Below are 25,159 nucleotides of genomic sequence, written 5' to 3'. Positions count from 1 at the left end.
GAAGGTGAACCACCCTGGACACACAAAGAATCATTTTATACAAACTCATAAGCAGCTTTCATGCATCTACTGCTGAGAAGAGTCTTCTGTCTCTGCTGTGCTGCTGTGATGATCGTCCTCCTGGAGGTTTCTGCCATCTCATTCTCCACACAGCATCATAGGACTCAGTCAAAGTGACCATTGAGTTCCTGGCCACCTCTCCCCTTGCAAAGCTCTATCACCTGACTGCTCATTTTGGCCGGGGAGCCAACTCCAATAAGAGCCCTGGCTGTTCCAGTCATCCTGATGGTAGCCACTGTGCTTTTGGAAACTTTCAGTGCAGCAGAAATCTGTTTTGTATCCTTTCCCAGATCTGTGCCTCAACACAATCCTGTTTCTGAGTTCTGCAGGCAGCTTCTTCCTTCTCATAACTTTTTCCCTGATATACACTGCCAGCTGTTAGACCTTGAATAGACAGGTGTGCATACAGTATTTCCAAATCATGTCGACTCAGCTGAATTGAGTAGAGCCAAGTCAAGGTGTAGAAACATCTCTGATCAGTGGGAGACAGCTGAGCTAAATTTCACAGCATCTGAATCCATGCATCAACGTGATTTTAGTTCGTAAAATTCAGTTTTCACTTTGCGTAAATTGGCCATGTAAAAAAAAAAAGATAGCTATAACAAAACAAACTGAGAAAAGAGAAGAGGATTGAATACTTTCTGAATACACTGTAAACTCACAGCTGATCAATAATTTACAAAGCAGTGATCGACACAGCAGCATCTACTTCCCGGGGGACTTCCAAGGTTAATGGCATACATGCATTAACAGGGCTGAAATGTTAAAGGTCGGTTGACAGGGTATAACAGATAAGAAGACATTATTGTTCTGTGCTGAATGACAGAGTAGCAGTGTGTCTAGAGTGTAGTAAGGTCAAATGAATAGGGAAAATCTTTTACTAGTATAAAACATAGAATTTAGTACTTAGATGGTGCATTCATGAGACGATTTCTTGCTGTTAGAGCTACACTAGGTAATCAATAATGGAAGACTGACTCACTAGGTACTTACCAAGAATTCATTTACATTTCGGAGAAGACATGCTGTTCCATGACAGCAGATTAAACATAGAAGAATCCTATCCTGTGTAGCAGGGTCTTCAGTTTCAGTATCCAGTTGTGTAAAATAGGCCAAACTCATTTGACAGACCTCCGTGCTAAGCTGCTGAATTGCTACTCATATCTGACTTTTTTTCTTTTTTTCCTCATATCTATTCTTGGATGTATCCAATATCTGACACCAATATGAACTGACAGCCATGTTGAAAAGACTCGTGTGAAGAGTGATGGTAACAAAAGATGTCACATTTCTGTAGCTTGTTTTGAATGCATCCTGGTTTTGGTCTGCCCTCTATTTCTGACTTGAATTGAGGCTTCTCCCAAAAATATCAGTCGAGCCATCAGATGTACTTTCTGCTTTTTCCCTTATCGTCCTTCAGGACAAAGAAACTCCAAAAAGGTAACAAAGTTAGGAATGTTGTCAGATGGAGATGCAAGTCATTTGGGCGCATCTGCCTTGAACAAGACACCTTCTAATAATCTGCATTTTATAACAAACTTACTCCTAACTCTTCCTAAACACGGTTATTGCTGCTGTAAAGTTTGGCATTTCAATGTAGTGTGTGGATTGTTTTTTGGAGACACCATCGTGGCCGTTCGAGGTACTGCAGGTGTAGGCAATTAAGTGCTATAGCTCTGTTTTTCAAGAGCTTGTTGCTTGTGACCAATCAGAATTGTAATTGTAAACAACTGTGACTGAATTTTCCAACGTTAGTTTTCTCTCATCATATTGGACACTTGCGTGGTCAGAGAGATGACAAACCGAGTGCAGGTAAATTACAGACCGAGCACAGGGAGACAGATGATTCTACATAACAGATCCTGTAAAACTAAACTTTTTTAGATTTTAGACTTTATTTATTTGCACATATAAAATAGAACAAAAACATTTACTCATCTCTCTTACTACTGAGAAAGATATGAAAAGTGCAGGTGAGGTCTGAAACCCAAAAGGCTTATAACATGACCTCACCTTGACCTAACAAATAATTTTCTCAATAATTTGAACTTGGTAAGTCATTTATACTTCATGTGTATGTGTGTGTGTCAGCAGTGTCTCATCACGGCTGATGTTGAACACCTGATGTTCCGTTCATAAGTCCACGTTAATTTATTTTACAGCTTCATATGGTACAGTGGTCAAATGTAAACTGAGACTTCGCCTCCATGGGTCGGTGTTTGTGGTGCAGCCTGCTCCTCATCTTACACCGGAGCCTGGGGGAAGAACCGTCCTGGACATCCTTATCGTCTCTCCTCCTCACCACTTCGTCAGTGTGTGTTCAGTGATAAATATTCACTTACACAACCACTATTAAATTGTTTGAAAAAAAAACATGATTGTGACTTTTCCCCCCCAAATCCATTGTGTCTGGGGCATTTGTGTAATGAAAACATTTGGTTCTGCAACAGCTGCATTAGTGGACAGTGACATTCTGCGTGTTGTGGAAATATTGTAAGGTAAAACTGTTTAATAACAAAGAGTCACATCCACCTAAAGGCTTAATGATGGTGATTAAACCACCTACAAACTACACATAAACGTGACCAGTAAAGGAAGATGCATTTTTCTGACTGTATGTAAATGGATCCGTTTTGTTGAGTGAATGAGCTCTATGCACAGCTCCACCACTTCTTGAATTTAAGGCAGCTCTTTTATTTCCTGTCTTACATTATTGGACAAACTGATTAATCCAGGTGTGTCTGACCATTGTGACTACTCAGAGTGTTTTTTCAATCACTTTTTACTCTCAGCAACAGTTCTGCAGTTGGAAAGTCACTGATAAACCCACTGGACAGCACTAAACATCAGGCAAACAGTGTTCACAGCTAGTAAACAGATATTTCCCTTAGGGGTTGGTGGAGACCAAAACAGAGCAAACAGGAAATTAACTGAAATACATCAAGTCATAAGAAACAAATGCTATTGTTGCTTCACATCTGCTGGGTGTGGGGAAAAAGGTGAAGCAGGTCTAGAATAATCTCATATTTTATTTTGAAGAGATTACGAAGGTAAACACCTAAACTGATAATAATCCAAAGTTTACAGACTGAGGCCCAGCGCTGACCTTTTGTTCTACACAGTTTTTTCTGTGCAGTGATGTATTTACATGACTCAGTGGTTTTTGGTTGTCTTGTTTACAACCTGTCTAAGCATCTTACTGTTTTCCTGCCCCATCACCCTTGCCGCTAAATCACTGAATTATAATGAAACACATGCCTTAAGATTCAGGTTTGGCCTGTAGTCAAGCCCCAAAAGGGGCCATGTTTGTTTGTTACACCTAGTTTGTCACAGTGTTTCCTGCATCAGTTAAAATTAGCTTTATTTTCTCTCACTTGATTTGGGATGTAGGACTATTTTATGTCAGCAGGCACAACACACACTGCAGTGTAACATAAAATGTATTGTAAACGCTGGCCTTCACAGACCATAGTGAAGAATCAAAGTGAGTGTAATGTCAGTCAGAGCCTTCAGCAGTGGTCTTCCACACAGAGTCTTTTCCCTGTGAACCTGGGAGGAGAGCTCTACAAGCTGCCTGTCAGCTGTCCCATGGTGCTTGGAGAAGGCTCATGGTCTTTTTAATTCCCAGCCAATCTTCTGTCCATCACACCACTTCATCCCTGCTTTAGAGCTCAGCTCAGGTCCACACACTGTCACTTTTCTGACATATCTCGCAGCCTACACCTCAACAATACCAGAAAATATTGTCAGCTCCTCCCCACCGAGCCCACTTTCAATATGAACAACAAATCATATTTTCAAACCCCATGTAGGAAGAGAGCTGCCAGCCTATATATGACTTTTCTGAGCAGCGTGTGTGCCTGCGTTTGTGTGATGGGGATGAAACCATACTGTATGCAGAATAAAATAAGAGCTGTGGGTGATGCTCATGACAGATCGCCCCCGTGCTTATCAGGTGACCCAAGCACTTTTCTTTCGGATAGCCCTGCATGAAGCGTCACATGTTGATAATGTGCAGAGGTGGATTCAAAGCAGCGCATGCACAACATGCACAGCCCAGCAAAGGTAAAGAAGCCACTCCTCGAGCACTGCCAGTCTCAGGAGATTTCCATGAATAAAGGATTAGCTACAAGCTGTGAGTCAAGCTCTGGTTCTTCTAGTTGCTTTACATATTTAAGGCCGAATTTTGCACCAGCAGAAAAGGCGGCTTAAAGTCAAAGGAGATTGTGCAGCAGTTTTGTAAAGTGGGAATGAGTCTTGGAGGAGTGTATTGATGTAAGTTGCTTAAAAATTCTCGACATACTGTATATTCCTTAGCAGGTCTCCAGTTTAAAGCTGGTGTCAAACAAGGTGGGTTAAAACAAGCACATCAAAGTGCAAAATTTAATTTTGTCCTAAATGTTAATCCATATGTGAGACATGTCTTTGACTTACCTTTTATAAACTCTACCTTAACATGTTTATTTCTGGTGTTAAGAAGCCAGACATATTCTCCCATATTGGACATATTTACACAACATCACTTCCTTCATGACAGAGATTAGGAGCCGAGATCAGAAAGCTTCCAGTGAGCTCTGAGGAAAGTCACATTGCTGCTGATTTTATCTTCCAGGACTAATGACTAAGGGATAAACCCCCTAATCCATCATACATTTAATTGGCTCAACAGGATCTTTGCTACTGATATCAACTTTGTGTGTATGTACATAACTTTGATTAAAGATTCTGCCTCCTCTGTGATTCCCAGGTGATATGATGACCGAAAGTCAGTGAGACAATCTCTCGAAATGTCAGTGCTTTGTTCAGTGAGACGATAGTTTTTCTTGTGATGAATAAGTCTGTTTTCTTTGAGAGGCTTGACAGCTGACACAACACTGGCTCTTTTAGGTTTGATTTCTGACTATTGGTGCAGCTTTACAGAGGCAAGAGTGCTCCAGCTCCTGTGGAGTATCTTGGTTTCCTGCAGTTGGTTCATATGCTGTGCACTGCAGACACTGTTAACTGTGATTTAACCATAACTGTGTTGCTAGAAGAAGAAGAGTAGCAGGTTGGCCTCAAGTGTGCAGGTGAACTGGTGCAGTAGGAGCAGGACACACAGGAACAGAAACAATGTGGGAACAAATCTGACTCAAAAAGCAGGCAGAGCTTAAATATGCCAAGTACACTTTTTCTAATTTTCTGCTTCTTCCCACTGAAAGGTCTAATGAGTGTTGGCGTACTGATAAGCACTGATAAGTGTGATTCTTTTATGGAAAGTCATGGGTGTGAAATGGGGCTTGATTATGCCCATGTTCTCAGTTCTACAGTGATTGGAATTAATAAAAAACAAATCAGGTGTAAACTCATTTTGGTAATCTGATGAAAATAACACCTATTTTTTTTTCTTTTTCTTTTAAGTTACAGGTTTAGTCATGAATCTTCAGAATCTGACTACGGGTGTTTAACAGAAAAGGGCTTAATTGATGATGAACAATTTGGTGATTGGAGTTTCCACATGGCTTCAGTCAAAAGATAATCTGTGGTGAGCTTGCCCAAATATTTCTGTTCAACAGTTTTGCATTTCAGAAATTAAGAATGTTTAGTGTGATTAGTGTCAATGAAGGAAATAGCTACACATTTTAATTCTTCGTGTCAGACTTTACTTTGTTTCTAAAAATTTCATTAATGCTACAGCTGCATCTTATAATGCCACGAGTGGGGATTGAGGAAGTGACCCTGCCTGCCTAGGAAACAGAAATCGTCACTATAGTCACTGTAGTTTTTGCCAGTAGCTTTGAAATGTGAACCTTAAAATTTCTGAGTATAATGAACCTATAAATTATAACTCATATCCCAGTGGAAAGAAATTCTAACCTACCTGTTGGAAGGCCACTTAAGCACAGAGATCATACCTCTGCCAAAGCAACGTAGGGAAGCTAATATTTTGACCCTGGTCCTGAGGCAAAACTCTTTCTCTCCACCTTTTGTGTAGCCTGTCTTATTCACATACAGTAGGATAAGGATCGAGGCTTCGGTGTTGCTATATCTGCTATGAGCCTCCACTACACGCTCCATAATAGTGATGAAATAATCTCCAGGAAACAATAAAAAATAAATAAATAAAACACTCATTAAAGGATTTCAATGTGAAATTTTTATTGAGTCATCATCTCACAGAGATATCTTACTATATTAATACAAAGGTATCACATTACTGAAGTAACAAATTGCAGATTCAGTTACAGAGAGCATGTTAATCATAAATGAAAAGGACATAAATTTAATTCATACATATTTGAGACATCATAATTAGGTATTACAACTGAAAATAAAACATTTAGTTTGGCCAATGTAAAGGGATTTCAGGTTTAAGTAAATGCAACAGCACAAAATAAACTCCTCAAATAAAAAAAGCACAGATAGATATTTAATAACCTGCAGATTTATATTAAAACAGGAAATGTATTCAGGAAAAAATATATAATAAATATCTTAGCACTTCAGTCATTGAAATAAAGCACATGGGTTAGTATGAGGGACAAACCTTTCCTCTCTCAACAACTGTATCTCTTCTTGAGGAAAACAAATCTACCTTTCAGCCACATTAACATTAACTTATCTTGTGATCAGTATTGATAGTGATAGATGTGTGATGTTGCAAACTGTTGCCTATACAGTAGTGAAATGATAGACCTGAATGAAAATTAAAAAGGCGTAATATGATCACAAGTATAACATTTATCACTCAGTTGCAGCAAATGTGATCTGGGAATTATTAAAAATGTTACAGGCTGCTCAAAGACAAATGTAGTTTGAATTTCATTAAATTAGACGTGAATCTACTTAGATGCTTTAGCTTTCATGCATGTATGTAGTCATTGTGAATGCTAATGTTTGGAATTAAATTGAAAAAAGCAAAAAATTACACAAATGTGGAAAAAAAACAGTTCTTCAGAAGAGCTGTCATTGTTTCTAATCTTTCATTTCTAGATGTATAATAAATATGGTAGGTCCTCTTAGTTTGACCTTGCCTGTACCATCAATCTATATCACCACTACGATTACTTTATATTTTCCCCCACACAAAATTACATTAAGTATATTTTTAGAAATAAAATAAATTAAGTACATAACAGTTTACATTCTGTGTGTGACAAGTTTGCCCTTATGTATGTCTTAAAGACTGCTCAACAGGTTTGAAGATTATAAACTTGACAAGGCAAAGCAACTTTGTTATATCCAAGAATTTTTTGATACCTGTCTAAAAACTATCATAAGGTAAGCCATTGTGACCTTGCATACAATCAACACCAATTATGGTCGTCCTTGATTACAGGCTGGTGTTGAAGTGTAAATCTTGTTTAAGTGTTAATCCTGAAGATTGTCTGTTTCGATGGATTTTGCAACACTTAGGTGGTTGTCACAGCGGGTTACAGTAGGGTTAAAACTTGAGCATACCAGACCTCTGCAGCCTGCTCCTTATATCTGGTTAAGGCTAGTGGCTCAAGGCTACATTAGTAAGCAAAAGCATGGCCTGTCTAGATGTCTGATCAAATTGTGTTGAATTGTGTTTTAATGTAGATGCCCATGTTTGACCAGGGAGCCTAGATTTAGGGTCAAGCACAGGAGTTGTGCTAATGCTAGTTAGCACTTAAAGTGACACTCCTGTTTGTGCTCCACCTTTTATGGGGTTGCAGGCAGGGTTAGGATGTGTTAGGGTTATTTAAGTTCATAAATGATTTCAAAATGCATCACAAACAAGTAACAGGTTAACAATATAAAATCATAGTTGGCGAGCCAGTAATGCACAGGATGTCAGGTGTGATGTACAGTATGCATAATTTCCTGTAGATAATTGTACATCCTCTACATGTACAGCACTAATTGGGGAAAATACGCTGTACACAGAATTCACATCAGTGCATCAGCAATAGAGCTGGTAGACAGTAAGCAAGTTGGAAGAATTAAAAACAAGAAACCAGTAAAATCTCATATTACCATAATTGTATGGGTTAGTTTTGACTCCTCCACCAATGCAGTTAAATATGTGTTCATTTAAAAATGCCAAGGATTAACAGTTCAAATCCAAACTGAGCAGAGCAAAGGAAACAGAGATTACCTTAACTCTGAGTTTACATCTATTGGTCTCTAACATTCGTGGGAGTCACAGCAAGCCAAGAAAAAACTTGGAAGTTGAGGCAGGTGGAAACAGACATGAAACTGGGAAATGAACCTGTGCTCAAGTTCATTTCACAAATAAAGATAAGAATTTCATCTTCCCATGTTTATCAAACACATGCTTCCAGGAGGATTGCAGTGGTCCTGAAAATAGGCTGTGCTGTTGCGTATGAGTAACACTCCAGCCACAGGATTTGTGGGCATTTGACAACCTGTCAGAACACTCCCATCATTCTGTTTGGTTTTGAAAATCAGTGGATGAGAAACTCTCCAGGTAGCAGCTCATTCGGCAAATCTGACACATAGAGAGGAACATCATAAACTATAGTCACTCTAATGTCTAGAGTTAAAGATAAAGGCATCAGAAACTACAAAATTAACATAGAAAATATACAAAACATCATAAAATAGCAAGTCTTCATGGAACTTGGGCACATATATCCTTTAGAGTTAAGACCTAGGAAGAAGAAGAAAAAAACAAACACTTTATTAGCAGTAGAAAATGTTGTTTTGTGACGATCATACAGAGTAGTAGAGAATAAACCTGGGAATGCTACAGCTTCAAATAAAGATAAGTTGTTTAAAAATTCAAATAAGTCTGGTTCATGACAGCTTAATTATGGTCATCCATTCTAGCCCACCAAGTGTGACTACAGTATAAGAAATAGTTCCATAAGTGGAGAGCGGTTGAGAGTAAATTGAACTGAGCTCATCAAGAAAAAGCTCAGATGAATAACGCAGCACCCTAAAACAAAACGTGCAACTTTCTGCCTATTCACGATTCACACAACACATGAAATTAGTCAGCTTTAGATGTGCTGCTATAGGGATGTTTTTGAACTCTGGACATAGCCAGCTGCCGTTTCTACCTGTCTCCGCTCTTTATGCTAAACTGGGATAACTACATTCTGATTCCAGCTCCGTATACTTGCCAGCTTGCACAGCAGCTTGATATTGATCGTCTCATCTTGCTCTCAGAAAGAAAGCAATTAAGCACATTTCCCAAAATGTTGAACTACTCTTTTAAGTTCTTGAGACATCCTGCCAACATACAGTAGCGGACAAAGAAGACTGAAACACAAGCTTCTAGCCGGAGATAACTTTGTACATTTTGTCTCTTCGTCCTGCTTCTATGCTGCAGTCTTATTACAATTTATATGTGTATTCTGAAGGCCTTGTTCAAGCCACAGTCAAGCTGATAAACAGTATCAGTCACACAGGGGATTAGTTACACACAGTGCACCCATCCCACTGCTCATCTGCTTAATTCCAACTCTAATCATTTGCATGCTGCGGAGAGTGTGAAACTTACTGGACATCTTTGGTATGCGGATGGGGCCGCTGCTGGTGCCATCGCCCCCTTTGGTCAGAGCTTTGATCTCAATGAGGTAGTCCTCTCCAGAAGGGATCTGCAGCTCCACACTGGTCTTACTGGTTTCCAGTACAGTGGTCCTGCCATGCCAGTTCTGACGATACACAACCTGGAGGAGGAGAGCATGGATCTAGTGTCAGCTTTAACAGTAAAAAATGGAACCAGGAAGACCTCTCAGCATATTACTATATAACTTCTTTCAATATAAAATTAGTGTTCAGAAAATGAATCCAAATCCTAAAAAACAGGGACATTTTTTGTGATACAGTCCCTCTCTGGCTCTCTAGATGTGATTATGAATTCAAGACAAATTGTTTGGTGCTAGCCTGACCCGATGACTCATCATGGTGCTAAAAAGCAGGACCTCATTTATCCCTGTTATCAAAATAGCAAAAACTGCTTTATTGTGTGATTCAAAAGAAACACAAAGCACAAAGAAAATCTGCAAATTTAGCAAGAAAATATATAAGAAACTTACACTTTATTTCACTTTGCTTTTGCAAAATCATTAAAATATTCCCATCTACATGCACAGCACGGACAGAGCTCCACAAAGGACTTATTAAATGAGCAGAGCTGCATATATCTGGATAATAATAATACAAAAAACATATATTGTGGAAAGGATGATCAAAAAGAGTATTTTTTTCCCCCACTTGTATGCAAAGTGGATCAAATATGATTCGTATTTGTATTGTTACAAGAGCTGAATTGCCTCTGTGGCATGACACCTTTCATTTTATCACCTTGAACAGATCTTTTAATTTTGAAAGGCCAGACAGGGCCAATCCATAATGCAACGCTGGAGTGCTGAGGTCTATCTTTTCACTGCAATGAGAAAGCCATTTATTGGGATGACAGCTGCAGAGGCTCTATTTGTTTCCCTGGTTGTGAGGTTTCTGCTATTACTCTGAGAAACTCACCTTGTATCCCGTCACCTCAGACTCATTTTCCATCGCCTTGACATGTTCCCAATTTAGAAAGATCTTCGAGTTGGTCAGGTTCCACTCAATATTCCCTGGAGGCTGGCGTGGAGCTGCGAGAAATGAAATTATGGAGACAAAAGTTTCACAAATGAATGCATAAACCAGTGTCATCAATAGTATGTGCCAAATTGTCTCTGAAGTCAGCCTTGATTGAATCATCCAGATTGTGTTCACACCAGATATGTGTCAACCTTGAGGAACACACTACAGGAAAACATTTCAACAGTTAAACAAAAACAGGAAATGTACGCTCTTTGATCAAGGCTTCAAGGCTGGTGCACCTCAGTGAAATATAGTAAGCCCCCTGCAGGAGTTCCCATGTTGGCCATTGTTTGGTGTATCACAGATACACCGAGGACCTGGTGGTGTACATCTGGCACGGCAACAAACCTCCCACCTCTGTTGCTATAAGCGAATGTGTGCACTAAGCTAAAATGGGTGTTTAATTAGTCTATGGTGACCACTGGTTTGCTTTCCTCCTTTGCTCTGGTGTGCTGGGCAGGTGGCACAAGGACTCTGGTGTGTAAGCCGGTGAGGATGGTGGGCTCTGTGGTGAGGATGGGGCCGGACAGTGTAGAGGCAGCAATAGAGAGGAGGATGATAAAAATTAAACTGGAACCCGTCACTGACAGCATCTCTCATCTTTCTGCTGAGCTGAGGCTGCTCAGGAGCGCATTCAGCCACAGACTCCAAGTGCTTAAGGGTCCTTTTGGTGCCATCAGCCATCAAACTCTAAAACGCCACAGCACCCAGCACCTCCTATCTCCGTTGACTCAAACTGAAAACTATGCACCACTCACAGTTAAACTGTCATTGCGTCAGATACAAGGAGATCTGTGTTAGGCTGAACCAAATCTGACAGTCTGATAGCAGTACGGAGCATCAGGGATCGTCACATGGACTCGTAACATGCTGTGCTTTAGAAGTGGGAATTAACCTGTAGTTAAACCTGTGAGTGGGTACATCTACAGTATAGCTCTTTAGCCACCATATATACATTCAGATCAATTTCATTGCATTTATTATTACTATTTTGCATTTTCTTTTCTTTTTTTTTTCAAAAGAAAACTGGCCCTGTAGTTAAAGCAGAAGTGAGTGATCCGGTCGTTTTCGCTAATGCTGCGTTCCAGGTAGGCTTTTGAAATCATAAATTACAGCTTCAAGTCACAACTTACGACTTTGTAGTGTTCCAGGCAACCCACTCGTGTTTTTCCGACCTGTTTTACCGGTGAAAGTCACTATAACGGCCACTCGTAACTTCCGACCCGTGAAATCATACCAGTACGTCTCTATGTACCAGATCGAACTGGTACGACTTCACAGGTCGGAAAAAAACGAGTTTCCTTGAACGCACCATAACAGTCCTCGTCCCTACGTCGCCACATTCACGGCGTTCCTTGGCTGCACACACAGCCCTGCATGCCGTTCTCTCTCCTCATTGGATAAAAACTGTAGGATACGATAAATGTTTTCTCCTCGGCTCAGAGCAGAGCAGAGTGACTGACAGACCCGTGTTTCAGACCAAACACTCTATGTAAGTGATTGCTGTCGGAAGATATAACTATTTAAGACTTATATTAACACAAATATATCACTTACTTCTGCTTTAACAATTTACTGCATTGTTTTTCATTGTACTGCTTAAGTGAGTGGCTGTGACTTCAGTATTAAATAGAGAACATGAAACACTGTGAAAGAAAATGACAACTCTAACATAATATTGTAACTCAGCTAAAGCTTAGGATTTGTATGCCTGCTGTGGAGTAGGACAACTAAGTGAATACATACATGAATTGAGTGAAGAACAACATAATATTGACAAAAAAAAGATGGCTTATGTGAGTATTGTCCTGAAGGACTGCAGAGAAAGTAACACAGATACTATGACTTAATAATAATAAGTCTGCAGTGCAGCAATCACCACCAAATACTTTCACTCATCTTTTTACATGAAGTTTTAGAGTTTTTCTGTATTTTCCATCTTAAAACAACAGTCAGATTGATTTTTCCTGCTGCTGGCTGTTAGGAGATCTCTTCCTCATGCACTTTCAGTGGGAGTCACGAGGGACTGTATCCACAGTTTATTTTTGTGCTGAAGTGGATTCCAAAGTGTATCTGAATTTTCAAAAAGAAGCTGTAAAACAAGTCAGAGCAGCAAAAAGAAATGTAAAGGATATACGTTTAAGAGTCTATTATATTGTTTACAGTGTTCCAGTGTCATATAGTGGAGATCTTATTGGTCACAGTAGTCACTCTTCCTCTCTACACTGGCCTTGAAGCAACCCCAACCTTAGAGAGACTACACTGGAAGTAATAAGAGTAAAGCCCTACAGGCCTCCTGTTCATTAATAGCTAATAAGATTTGACCAGCTGAACCCCACTCATCTAAAATCTGTTGAAAAACTGCCAACCGTGCTGTTATGATTTTTGAGTCTTTTTTTTAAATCAACAAATGACTTTTTTATTCATCCAAGATTTTCTGTAAATTCTGTCACCCTACTTTATGCCAAAATCATCTCCCGATAAATCTTATTAGCCTACTAAACCCTCTCTTCACTGTCAAGTGTGTCGTTAGGGTGGTGATCTTTCAATTCTATCTGTTTTAGATCAGAAGAGTGAATCAAACTTTCACACTTGATACAAGAATCAATCTAACATCTAAACTCATCTTTGTGTCAGTAAGTCCCTGGAATACAGAACAGTGATTATTGAATTGAACAGATGTAAACTTTAAGGAAGACCCCTAACCTGAAGACAAAAAGGTTAAGTAAATGGTTCAGCACAAAATAAAGCAAGTCCCGAGTGTGCTGTGTGCATAGACTCACGTGGTTTCTTGGTGGTGATGTTGAACACAGGGCTGCAGGGTCCAAGTCCAGCACTGTTTTGGGCTCTGACTGAGATCAGATAGACTGTGCTACCCTTTAAGCCAGACAGCAGAGCGGTGGTGTTGATAACCTTCACTCTGTCTGCTTGACTTTGCTGAGATCCTTCCTCCCAAAACAGAACCTAGACCAGAGAAAGGAGGATTACCACAGAGCTACTGCCATATTTCCTTCCTTTGTGGAAATTGAGTCATCTATTTATTTATTTTAGCTTCCTGAGAGCATCACAATGTGCTTATAAAAAGCATCATGCACAGTAGAGACAGCAGAACATAAAGTGTAAGGGTTATGAAGCTTCAGGTATCTAGTTTACTTTTAAATAAAGCTTATTATGAGGCTTTTTCTTCCAACTTTACTAACTTATAAGACACTTGGGGTCATTTACTCTTTCACATAAAGGCAGTGCATCTATAGGACCAAACTTAAAAGAGTTCCATGCTATCAGCACAGCTTCTGTACTGTACTGTAGGTCCTGAGGCAGTCAAGCCCACATTTTCAAACTGTATCTGATGATCAGCAATACCAAAAGCAGCACTGTGCGTGAGGAGTACAAGGATAAGGAGCATGTCAGGATCTGTACTCACAGGGAGATCATTTATGACCCGAGAAGACAAGACAGAGAAAGCAGACAGGAAAATGTCAAACAGATGGTTTGAGAGTGGGTACTTATTCAATTGGCAGCACACGGGTTTGCAAGGATCTTGCTTGGGAAAAGGCAGATTAACGACAGGGCCTGGAGTCGCTGATAACAGATGCATCTAGGTTTTTTTTTTTTTTTCCACTGGCAGTTTAATTATAGTAGTTTTACTGACACTTGGGAAAATACCTTAAATATCTTAGCAAGGCAAGTTTACAGTTTTTTTCACACCACCTCACATACACTCAAAGGAAGATGAAAGAAGAGAATCTAAGGAGACTTAAATTGTCTTGCTGCATATTAAAGTCTTATGGAGACCGTGGTGGAAAAATGTTTTATACCACCAATACAGTGTTTTAGAGGAGCCAGAAAGCACACACACACAAAACACAATTTACCTAAAGTATAAGTAATTCTGCATAAAGTGTAGAAAAGCTCATGAGAATCAAGGATGGGTGATTTAGACGGTAAGATCCATCAGTCTGTGAGTACTGTTCAGTGAAAATATATTGATGGTTTAGATGTACACCGAATCAGCTGAGTTTATTCAGTAAATGTAGCTTAAACAGGATCTACTGATGTTCAAAGCAGCTGTGCTACAGGTGCACCAAAGCCACAGCTGCCCTAAGGATTTCCTGCATTGTCGGTTATTTTTTTTTAATTATTTCAGTTCATATTTCTAAAAAAAATTTGTGGTGAATTAAATTACAACAATCAAGTGAGGCATAGACAATCCCTTTATAATAATAGCTACAGCTAAGTAGCACTATACCACTGAAGGAAAAGGACAGGTGTTTCTTCTAATAATCTCTGGTCCACTCAAATGTTCCTGTAAGTCATGACAGTACGACAGTGAGCCATCGTGCACATTTCCTCAACCACCAGCGAAACTGAATTCAGACATCATTATTTTTTATCTTTTACTGTGCTACTGCGACATGTCAAAGTGTCCTCAACATGAGTTAACATGGTCAAGGGTTATAGTGTAATTCTGACATCGACACAGACATCATTGAAGTACACTGTACTTTGAAGTGCCGAGAGGAATCTCTTAGTTTTTCAGTCTGTTAAAACTCCTCTACACTGTATTTACTTCTTGTACACTTGGTCAGCGAGGGCGTATCTAAGTGCTCCCGCTGCTTTCACTCATTACAGGTGAAGCAGTGCTATGAGACAGAAGGGCGCGTGAAGTGGGAGATAAATTGAAGGGTGGCGGTGATGACTGATGATCCTCTCGGTCGGTCACATTACTCATCACACCTCTTGCAAACAGCTGTTCCAATCATACCAGCTTATGACACAAACGCCATTCAAGAGAGCCAACTCTCAGGGTGTAACTCAATGGCAGCCAAATGTGAAGATTGTGCTTAAATTATGAAGTTTACCTTGGTTTATACAGTATACACACAGACTGCTCCTCAGCTAATTGTCCTCAGCCCCAGAATCGATACTGACTTGTACCGTATGTGTGATTGTTATCTTCCACAACATGAAGAAGACATGTTGGAGGGTGCTTCTCCTGAAATTAAAGGTCTGAATGGTATTCCTTAGCCACCATGCATGAAGGGCCCTATGGGGCTTATCTACCCCGCTGGGACAGATTGGTAGAGCTTTCCAGGCTCTCATCTTCACAGCTGGCTGCTCAGCCTCTGGGGATAGACATGGAAAACATTTTAGCAGTGCACAGACTGCAGTATTGTTTCTACTTGTCAACTTGATTCTTCATTTATTCTTTTATTGATCTGCTTTAATGGAAAAAATAGTGTATTGATGTTATATAATGTTAGTTTAATTGTTAAACATCTTTTCTATTTTCTTTTTTACTGAAAGTAGAGAATATCAACCCATCAAAGGAACAGAACATAACTTTGATAAAAGCATCCACACACTGTAGTTTCTCTTCTTCTTCTCCTGTACAGTGTGCTTCATAGAGGTTTTGCAACGGACATCAGAAGACTCAGCACATCAGAAGACTCAGTAATGTCTCAAACAATTTACAACCTTTCCTAAATATGGGGCTGATTCTTGATTCATATCACTACAAGCTTCTGATAAAATGCATTTTGGCAAAGTGCTGTGCTGCTCTGGCTGAGTCTATGGGTGGGACATTATGAATACTCTCCAGTTTCTCTATCTCCCTCCCTCTTTGGCTGTAGTGCAAGACTCTCACTATGGAAGGCTCCAGGTATCCTCCTCAGGGAGTGTCAAGAGCAGCTACAGAATGAGGTTATTTCTAGAGGAGTTACTCCAGAGAGGACAACAGGTACAAAGGTTTGTCTTCTTCAGTAGCTATTTTCTGGGACAAAAGTGATATCAAATAAGCCACGTCTGTTACTTGTATGAACGGCGCAGAAAAAAGCATGTTCTCATGCGCACCCCAAGTGACAGTGGTAAAGACACTGACAGACCAGCTGCCCATCAGAACTTGTCCAGCTGGACCAATTCTGGTAGCTTCCCTAAAAGGGAAATATTGGAGCAATGAACAACAAAGAGAGAGACAGGGAGCTGGAAGCTATAAACAGCTGTTATTAGGCACATTCCCCTGCTTCCCCTTTTGAGTCACTTTTGTGAATGATATGATAATGAGTCGATTAGTAAACCCATGATTTGGACGAATCAAACTTTTTTTTTCTATAAGGCCCCCTTCATGTGGCAGGGCTCTCTCCATGTGAAACACATCCACTGAAGACACATTTGGTGACCAAAATTGACCTGCTGCAAAATTACTGTAAACTTGATGTGCAGAGGTGTCACAACTGTGCCACAAGCTTAAAGCAGAAGTAAGTGATCTGGTAGTTTTGGCTAACTTCCTGTCAGCGGATGGAGTTAGCAGTCCCCGCCCTCGTCCCTACGTCACCACATGCACGCGCATCGTCCTCAGTCTATGCAATTGCCCCCTTGGCTGCACACACAGAGAGGACCGCCCCTTTATGCCGTTCTCTCTCCTCATTGGATAAAGGTTTTAGGATACAAGTAAAGTTTTCTCCTCGGCTTACAGCAGAGCAGAGTGACTGACAGACCCGTGTTTCGGACCAAACACTCTATGTAAGTGATTGCTGTCGGAAGATATAACTATTTAAGACTTATATTAACACAAACATTCCACTTACTTCTACTTTAAATGTTCTGCTGCATTAAAAAAATCTATTTACAATGTAGTTAAATGATTCACCAGACATTTACTGCATAATGTGCTTAGAATTGATACAGCCCTATGTGACACAGGTTCTGAAACTGGATTTTATTAGACCATTTATTAGATCTCACACAATGGCTGTTTTTGCAGAGTCTTAAGGTGCTTGAACTTGACGTGAGTGGAGAAAAGAAATGATTCTATGAATTATCTAACAAAATGTAGACTCAAAAGAGATTTACTAAAGCTGAAATTGTTGGTTGTGGCAGATGAAAAGTGAATCAGTGTTCTCTCTACTGCACATAATTTCTGATGCCATCTCTTCCTGCTTCTTTCTGATGGGGTTAAGAAACTCTCACTGTTAGAAATTTGTGGGCAGTTCCTGCTCTAAAACGTTTGACAAAATACAGGCCTTGGTTCATAACCCTTTTCCAAATCATGGCCTGCTTGAAAATCTCAAAAATGTGTTTGGCTCACATCTGACTTCTTAACAACACATTGGCCAAATCAAATAATAACTTCTCGGAGCACTTTTTATTTCAATGATAACGATAAGGACAATCTGGATTGAACTGAAACCAGGAGAAGCTCAATTTTTCTCCAGCGTGGGATCACTTGTCGATTCACTATCTGCCTGAATAGCCTACAGTTTGGGAGCTCCTGGTTCTAAAACTATACTAGACAAATAATTAACAGCAGAAGAGAAGTTAAAAGTTATTCAGCATTAAAAAGTTTAATATTGTCAATAATGAGTTAAATATTTTATACTGGAGTAAACCTTGGTTTCTCAATGTCAAGCTCGGCTCAGCTCCTCTGCTGGGTATCTGTTCCCAAATGCGTCACTATGGTGCATCAAACCACTGTCTTATAACAATGTGTGGACCAAACACTGGAAACGACCTCAGCATCTCTCAGCAGAGGTCAGGCCACCAGAGGATACCCCAACCATGAAAATATGGGGTTTTGGGAAAGAATGTCTTTTTTTATCTCGCTTTTCCACCGCCAAAACCCAGGAGAGTGTTTGTTGTACAGGATAGTGATGTATGATGTTTACACTTTCTTTTATTTATTTTTTTACTTTTTAATAGCAGCTCTCAGACAGCCTTGGGTATTGAACTCTTTTTGAGACCGTAACAGCTGCCAACAGACCTCCTCAACTCCTGGATTAGCCCGTGAAAAATCTGCCGTTCCAACACATACCGTATTTCAATGTCAGAATATTTCTACGTTGTCACCATTGGCGGTTACATTCAGCTGAACAGCAGCTTATTATACTGTCAGTCATTCAGGGATTAATGTCTACTCCTTGTTTGAATATTCCTCGTAGCACTATTATTTCAACTTTTCCCTTTCATACCTCATATGCAATGATCTTCTCTCTACTGGATCCGGGGGGGATCGGTTCCCAGTACACCTCGATGTCAGAGGCTGACACAGCGTGGCCCCACACTCTTGACGGTGCCTCAGAAGGCTCTAAGTAGGATAGATCATGAATTATGCATATTTTCAATTATAAAAGAACGTATACATTTTCTTGAATGACAGTAACACCACCAACTTTGCAGCATGCGGAGAGGAATTAACTCACCTTCCTCTGCAGAGAGCACTTTAACAACACGGCTGAACTGTCCTTCTCCCAGGCTGTTGTACACGCCCACTTTCACTTCAAACTGGGACAGGGGTGCAATGCTGTCATTTCTGTAAATGTATCTGGATGCATCAGGTGATGCCACCACTGTCTGGATCCAGGTGCTGCTGCCAAGTGGGCGGAAAGCCACGACATAGCCAAAGTCCTCTCCGCTCTGCTGTTCCTCTGGAACCGGCTGAGATAAGAACAGAAAAAGTTACGCCTTTGACCCAAACAACTGTGAGCTGAAATCAAATTTGGGGAGTTGTAAAAAAAAAAAAAAAAAAAAAAAGTAAGTCTGATATACTGCTGAGAAAATCTCCCCATACAGCATCTTGCCGTTCTTTGAACCACATCCAAAAAATATAAAGTTGTCACCTAATTCTAGATTTGCACATATGAAATTTGCTCAGGCTCCGTATCTTGGTTTTGATTTACACAACAAGGGAAGTCGGCAGGCAGCAAATCAGAAAAGCTACACTTCTAATTAAAAGCCGCTGCACTGAAGCCAGACCACTGCAGACACACTAACTCTGCCAGAACTCCATTCTCATCAGACAATTCAAAGGATTCTCTGTTACAATGAATGCCCACTCAAAAATACCCATGATCCTCTTACCTCCCAAATGATGACAAGTTCTCCTCGAGCTCCTCCGCCACCACTCACATTAACTGGTGCAACCTTAGGAACTGAGGAGGCACAAAGGAAGCTTAATCATCCCTCAGTTGTTGATTGTTACGTGTAAGGCAGTGGCAGAGGGTTGTGTTAAACCAAACGGCTTTGAATGAGGTGACCACAGCTTCTAATTTGCACAAAACAGGTTAATCAGGCAGCAGAGGAATTAGGCTTTTTGTTGACAGTTGCATTACTCCCGTGTACGGCGCTGTTATTAGCCCAGCGTTGAATGTCAGCCCCATGTGTGAAGCACAATGGGAAACTTGTTCCCCTGTGATTCAACCAGCAGGATGGAATTACTCAGACAACCGGCCTAAAATAGACACTTTTCATGTTGCTGCCTCATCACGTGTGGATAGGTCACATTTTCTATTGATGTAACCATTAATTAATCATGGCACAACTGCCAGAGCATGACACACCAGAGCACACACACTCACACAAGCTTAGTGCTGATACTTAAACGTGTCAAATTGTAATTCAATTTCCACCTATTTTGCATGGGACTCTCAAACTATTGGCATGAAAAGGAACAACAGTTTTAAAATGAGTAACATCACGGGTAGTGCTGAAGGAAAGTGAAACTAATCAAACAGGTAAATTACATTTTCCAAGTGGGACTGATTAATTTGTTATGAAGAGAAACAACAAATTGAGAGGATACCTGCTGCTTTGGTTCGAATCTGTTTTGATGGCGTGCTGGGTTCTCCTACACCAACACTGTTGATTGCCACCACCCTGAATTCGTAATCCACCCAGGGGTTCAAATCTTTCACTGTTGCATGCATCATCTGTCCAGGCACAGAATCAGGAACTAGGATTAAAGAATTTAGAATTGAGATGTGTTTTTTTTCTTCTTCTTCTTTAACTGAGGCACATTTCACACACTTTCTCTCCAACACACATATAAAAAAGCATTTCACAGACCAGTGAAGTACATCAAACTAAAATGGTGACATTTGTAAAATCTTTTAATACAATTCCAATTACGGTACACTCAAGGGTGACACCGGTCAAACAAATCTACATGTTGTATAATTATTTCTTGATATCGCATAGCAAGGCCTGCTTTCCACAATGCAATTTTACACATAAATGCAGTTAATAGAATGAATAAGCTGTCAGACAAAGTTGCTCCAGTTAATCCCTCTTCCTGCAAAGTGTTTTGTTAAATCAGTGCTTTGGTGATCACTTTGAGGTGCATTAAATACTTTTTGTGTAAAGGTGACAAACTGCTTCCTGGTTAGATCTGGTACAGTACTTGAGCTTTGCACTATACAGCATATTAAATATAACATGCTGTTAGACAGTATCTGGAACGAGAGAGCTGATGAACCCCAACGTTACCTTTAGATTGTTGTATGCTACTAGCTTTTAATCTAACCTGTGTTACCCATTCATTGCTACTGGAACATTATTGCTAACTTGTTAGAGGTAACCATCACAAAGTCAACAGACCATTAACAGAGCTGAAGCTAACAGACCACTGTTGTAGAGTGGAGTAAAAATGCAGGGATGAGTGCCATGCACAAACAATCATTTTAATGGTTTCCAGCCAGTTGATTTATTTATTACATTTTGATGGACTTTCCTCTTATTATTTTGTAGTTCATTTATTTTCCTTTGGTTGGTCATGGCAGGTCCACATTTCCTCTAAACTACAGCTACTGTAGCTGTTTGAACATGCTGCATATTTCACTGGACTGTTTCCGGAGCTGCATCACGACTTATATCAGCAGCAACAGACGGAGACAAACAGCTTTTTCTTTGCCCAACTTTAAAGGAAGAATATAAATTGGGTGCTGTATTATACTACGAGTGTGCAGTTATCTAAACAGCTTGTGAAGTGTGTGTTTCCTTTGAAACATCTATGGAATACTTTCTGTACTCACAGATTACAGTGATATCCCTCAGTACTGTCTGACTGATAAAATGACAGTGGTGATGATGGAGCAGCTGTTACCTGTTCTCACAGTTTGCCAGCCGATAGAGAAAGGGGTCCTGGCCTGCACCATGTACATGGTAACAGGACTGTGGTTGTCAGTTCCAGAGCTCCAGGACAGTTGCACAGTGGTGTCGGTAATGTCAGCCACTACCAGACCCTCTGGGGCCCCAGGAGGCCCTGCAATACCCGGAAACAAGGACATATATACATCAGCCTCACTGCGCAACAACAGCCCAAACAAATGAAATTTCCTCAGCTTACACTCAAAAAACTGACCCAGGGCATGTGTTCGATTAACAAACTAGAAATATGTTCACATTAAATGAATGAATCATGTTTATGTTCATTAAATGATTTGTTCTTGTTGGTTTAACATGAATCAAGGAAAAGTTAGATGAATTAGATTCATTCATTTCAGTCCAATGAGACTGAGGTCCTTCAAATCAATGACTCTGATAGGGACAGCTACTGCGCATGCGCCACACCCACCGGAAGCAGAGAAATTTCAAAAGAAGAAAAAAAAGTCGGAGTGGAAAGTTTGATGGACGTTTGCCACAAGTGATATTGGTAAGTAATTTAGATGTATATATACAAGATTGTATTGAATTAAACAGCGTGAGTGATGTATTGTACACATTAGACATTTGTGAGACATATTTTAGTCACTCGTTTTTCTCAGTTAATGCTAACTTGCTATGGCTAACAAAAACGAGTGGAGAGGAGGGGAAAAAAGCGCATCATGTTTATGGTTTCTGAGTCCGTTTAGCATGTTAGCCGGTGTCCGTTCGTGTGTGTGTGTGTGTGTGTGTGTGTGTGTGTGTGTGTGTGTGTGTGTGTGTGTGTGTGTGTGTGTGTGTGTGTGTGTGCGCGCTCGTGCGTGCGCGCGCGTGTGTACGCGTGTGCTCGTGCTCGCCTCGGTTGTGTGCTCTGGTTAAACAGCGTGTGACGTGCCAGGATGTAGTCATAGCCACACACAGTTACAGCGCTGCTCGACTACCGGCGTTTGTGATGGCTCGTCAGTTTTCAGCTAAGAGCAGGCTAAATAACTGATGGACGACCATGAGTTGGAGCTGCAGTTCTGGGAAGGTAGCAAACGGTCTAAATCTGTTGATGCTCTATGATGCTATGAAAGCTGTGGTGCAGTAACTTAGGCTATGTGTCATCTCGATGAAGACATGTCATGTCTTCAATGTATGTAACTGCAAGTATTGTAATACTTGCTATAGATTATATCTATAGATTATTCACTATAGAAACATTATGTTGTATTAACCTTTTTTAAACAATTTCTCTTTTTACCAGAAATACATCCCAAAATAAAGGAGTGTCCCCATGCCCTGAGATTTGTGCACCTCAAAAATACATGGTAAGTTGTTAATATTTTTGTCTGTGTGTATTCATTTATCATTTGTTAATGTTTTTGATTTTCTTTCTTTTCTTTCAGTGACGTGTATGTGGCAGTGCAAGTCTTGTGTCGCCAGAGAGAGTAGTAGGTAATTACTTAAACATTATAAACTACATCATCATTATTATTCTGTCTCCTCCTCCCTCGTCTCTGTCCTCCTTCCTTTTCTCTATCCTCCTCCCTCGTCTCTGTCCTCCTTCCTTTTCTCTATCCTCCTCCCTCGTCTCTGTCCTCCTTCCTTTTCTCTGTCCTCCTCCCTCGTCTCTGTCCTCCTTCCTTTTCTCTATCCTCCTCCCTTGTCTCTGTCCTCCTACCTGTTCTCTGTCCTCAGACGGACAGCTGATACTATTGTGATAGTATTGTGAATCGATTTTTTTCCTTCCACCCATAATATCATGACGGTACAGCTACAGTAGTAATAATGACAAGTGTATTGTTGATGTTTTTCAGATCGACAACGAGTTCATACGCATATGAACTGTACCTCTGCTATCAACATTTTGCTGAGCTCGACCAACACTCTCCACGCATGATGGAGCTCTTTCGAGGGAAAGGTGGAGCGGCACAGGAAAAAATTAGAACTATGGTGGCCATTTCCAAGGTTTGTATTTAGTTTTTCAAAAGTTGTGCAAAAGTTCAGAGAGTCCGTTAATACTGTGGAGTTTCTTTTTGGAACTGCTGCCTAAAATGCAGAATATTGTTAAAATGGGTTCCTTTTTTTTCCAGGATGACACTACATACAAGATGAGCATGCATCCTCAAGTCCTTGCGACTACCTGAACGCAGACCATGAGAAATCCGTGAAAGAATATATGGTGAGTTACATGCACGAGGTGTGACAAAGTAGCCAGTCAGAGAAAGCACATATTTACTTGTTGGATGTGTTAAATTTGAAGCAAAGGGTGGTAAATATTGCATATTAAAACGTGATACCCTGTATAACTAACCCTGTATAACTAAAGTGCATTTTGCTTTGCCCTTGTTTTTCATCATGTGCTATTTCTCATATTTCTGCAAGGTTGAAAACTAGAGATATAATTGGCTGAATGTATGTTTTAAATGTCCTAAAACAATATTATTAACCATTTTAATATATTTAGTACAAATCCTGGCCAGAATTGAGCCTGTTTGTTGTGTAACATTATCATTTTACATCCCTCAAACATAAATGACATCTGTTGTTTGATGCTAAGTACTGTTACTTTGAAAGCATAAATTAGAAAAAAAAATTTCATAAAATTAACGTTTATGCAGTGTTCTTGCTGAGGTTGAAGCCTATTTCCACATTTTGTCTAGACTCATATCAAATGTATTTATTGTCATATTTTACTCCATAGAGTGCAAACACGGAGGCCAAGACTTCAATGGAGCAATCTGTGATGGGAGTGTACGTCATACAGGAGGGTGCAGAGCCTGGAGATGATCCAGAGGACATCGGCGTCCTGATTGAAGGTGTGGGGATCCTCAGTGGTTTGGGGGACACTGCGATTGCCTGTGCTCTGTTATTTGGACTGTCTGAACCTGAGCTACCCACGCTCCAATGCACTTTGGATGGGTGGAGGTTGTCATCCAAGGCACAGCTCCTGAAAAACAAGCTTTTGAATAAGCTTGATCAAGACTGATTCAAGGGTGGCATTTGCCCACATATCTGCCAATGCAGATTTTTGTTTTTGAAAGTTCAAGATTAGAAGAAAAATGTTTCAACAGGCAATTTAGGTTGCACAGTGGACTGAGATTAAGATTGTTGTCTCCTATGTTGAAAAGTATCGTGTGTGTGTGTGTTTTTGTGTTTGACAAAGGTTGAAAAAATGTTGCATGTTAAACTTTAAATGCACATATTTTGCAAGACTGTACTGTATATGCTGAACTCTGAATACAGCATTCCCAAATGCATCATATGGTTAATGGAATACTTCACCCAAAATTCAAATTTTACTCATTATCTCCTCCCCCTCATGTGGACTAAGGGCTGGGAGAAGTTTCAGAGTCCTCCGTGGCTTCTCTGAGTTACAGGGGGTCTCGGCGTAGCAGTGCATGTCCATATGACGGTTGCAAATGGATACCAACTGTCTTCGTAACAAAAAGACACACCAGAAAACATCTAAATACCTCCATGCTGCTCGTATGTAATGTCCGTCTTGTATTGAAGCCCCGAAATGCGAAATTGTTCTGAAAAAAATTAAATAAGTCTATATTTCAAGTTTGTTTGTAGCGGAAGCTCCTCTTCCCGGTTCGTCAAATCTGGACAGACCAGGAAGAGGAGCTTTTCGGGGCTTCAA

General features: G+C 40.2%; 1 protein-coding gene across 2 annotated transcripts in view; it reads right to left on the bottom strand.

Moving 5' to 3' along the window:
• Window positions 1-7,997: 7,997 nt before the first annotated feature.
• cntn6 (contactin 6) overlaps window positions 7,998-25,159 on the bottom strand; it is a 107,071-nt gene continuing 89,909 nt past the window's right edge. The window contains exons 16-24 of one of the 2 annotated variants that reach the window (XM_085776466.1): window positions 21,494-21,652; window positions 20,195-20,344; window positions 19,474-19,544; window positions 18,816-19,050; window positions 18,585-18,700; window positions 13,401-13,581; window positions 10,513-10,625; window positions 9,530-9,698; window positions 7,998-8,674 (exon numbers count right to left, since the gene is read on the bottom strand). In XM_085776466.1, the coding sequence (XP_085632592.1) occupies window positions 8,586-8,674; window positions 9,530-9,698; window positions 10,513-10,625; window positions 13,401-13,581; window positions 18,585-18,700; window positions 18,816-19,050; window positions 19,474-19,544; window positions 20,195-20,344; window positions 21,494-21,652 (1,283 nt within the window). In that variant the 3' untranslated portion in view covers window positions 7,998-8,585. Of the gene's footprint in view, window positions 8,675-8,951; window positions 9,699-10,512; window positions 10,626-13,400; window positions 13,582-18,584; window positions 18,701-18,815; window positions 19,051-19,473; window positions 19,545-20,194; window positions 20,345-21,493; window positions 21,653-25,159 lie in introns of those variants that run through there. The other variant, XM_085776464.1, reaches the window with a different exon arrangement.

The sequence above is a fragment of the Trachurus japonicus genome, chromosome 5 (assembly GCF_045865225.1).
Source record: "Trachurus japonicus isolate A0001 chromosome 5, Traja_1.0".
Classification (NCBI taxonomy): domain Eukaryota; kingdom Metazoa; phylum Chordata; class Actinopteri; order Carangiformes; family Carangidae; genus Trachurus; species Trachurus japonicus.
The sequence above is the reverse complement of the archived record's forward strand: the minus strand, read 5'-3'. Positions and strand labels throughout refer to the sequence as shown.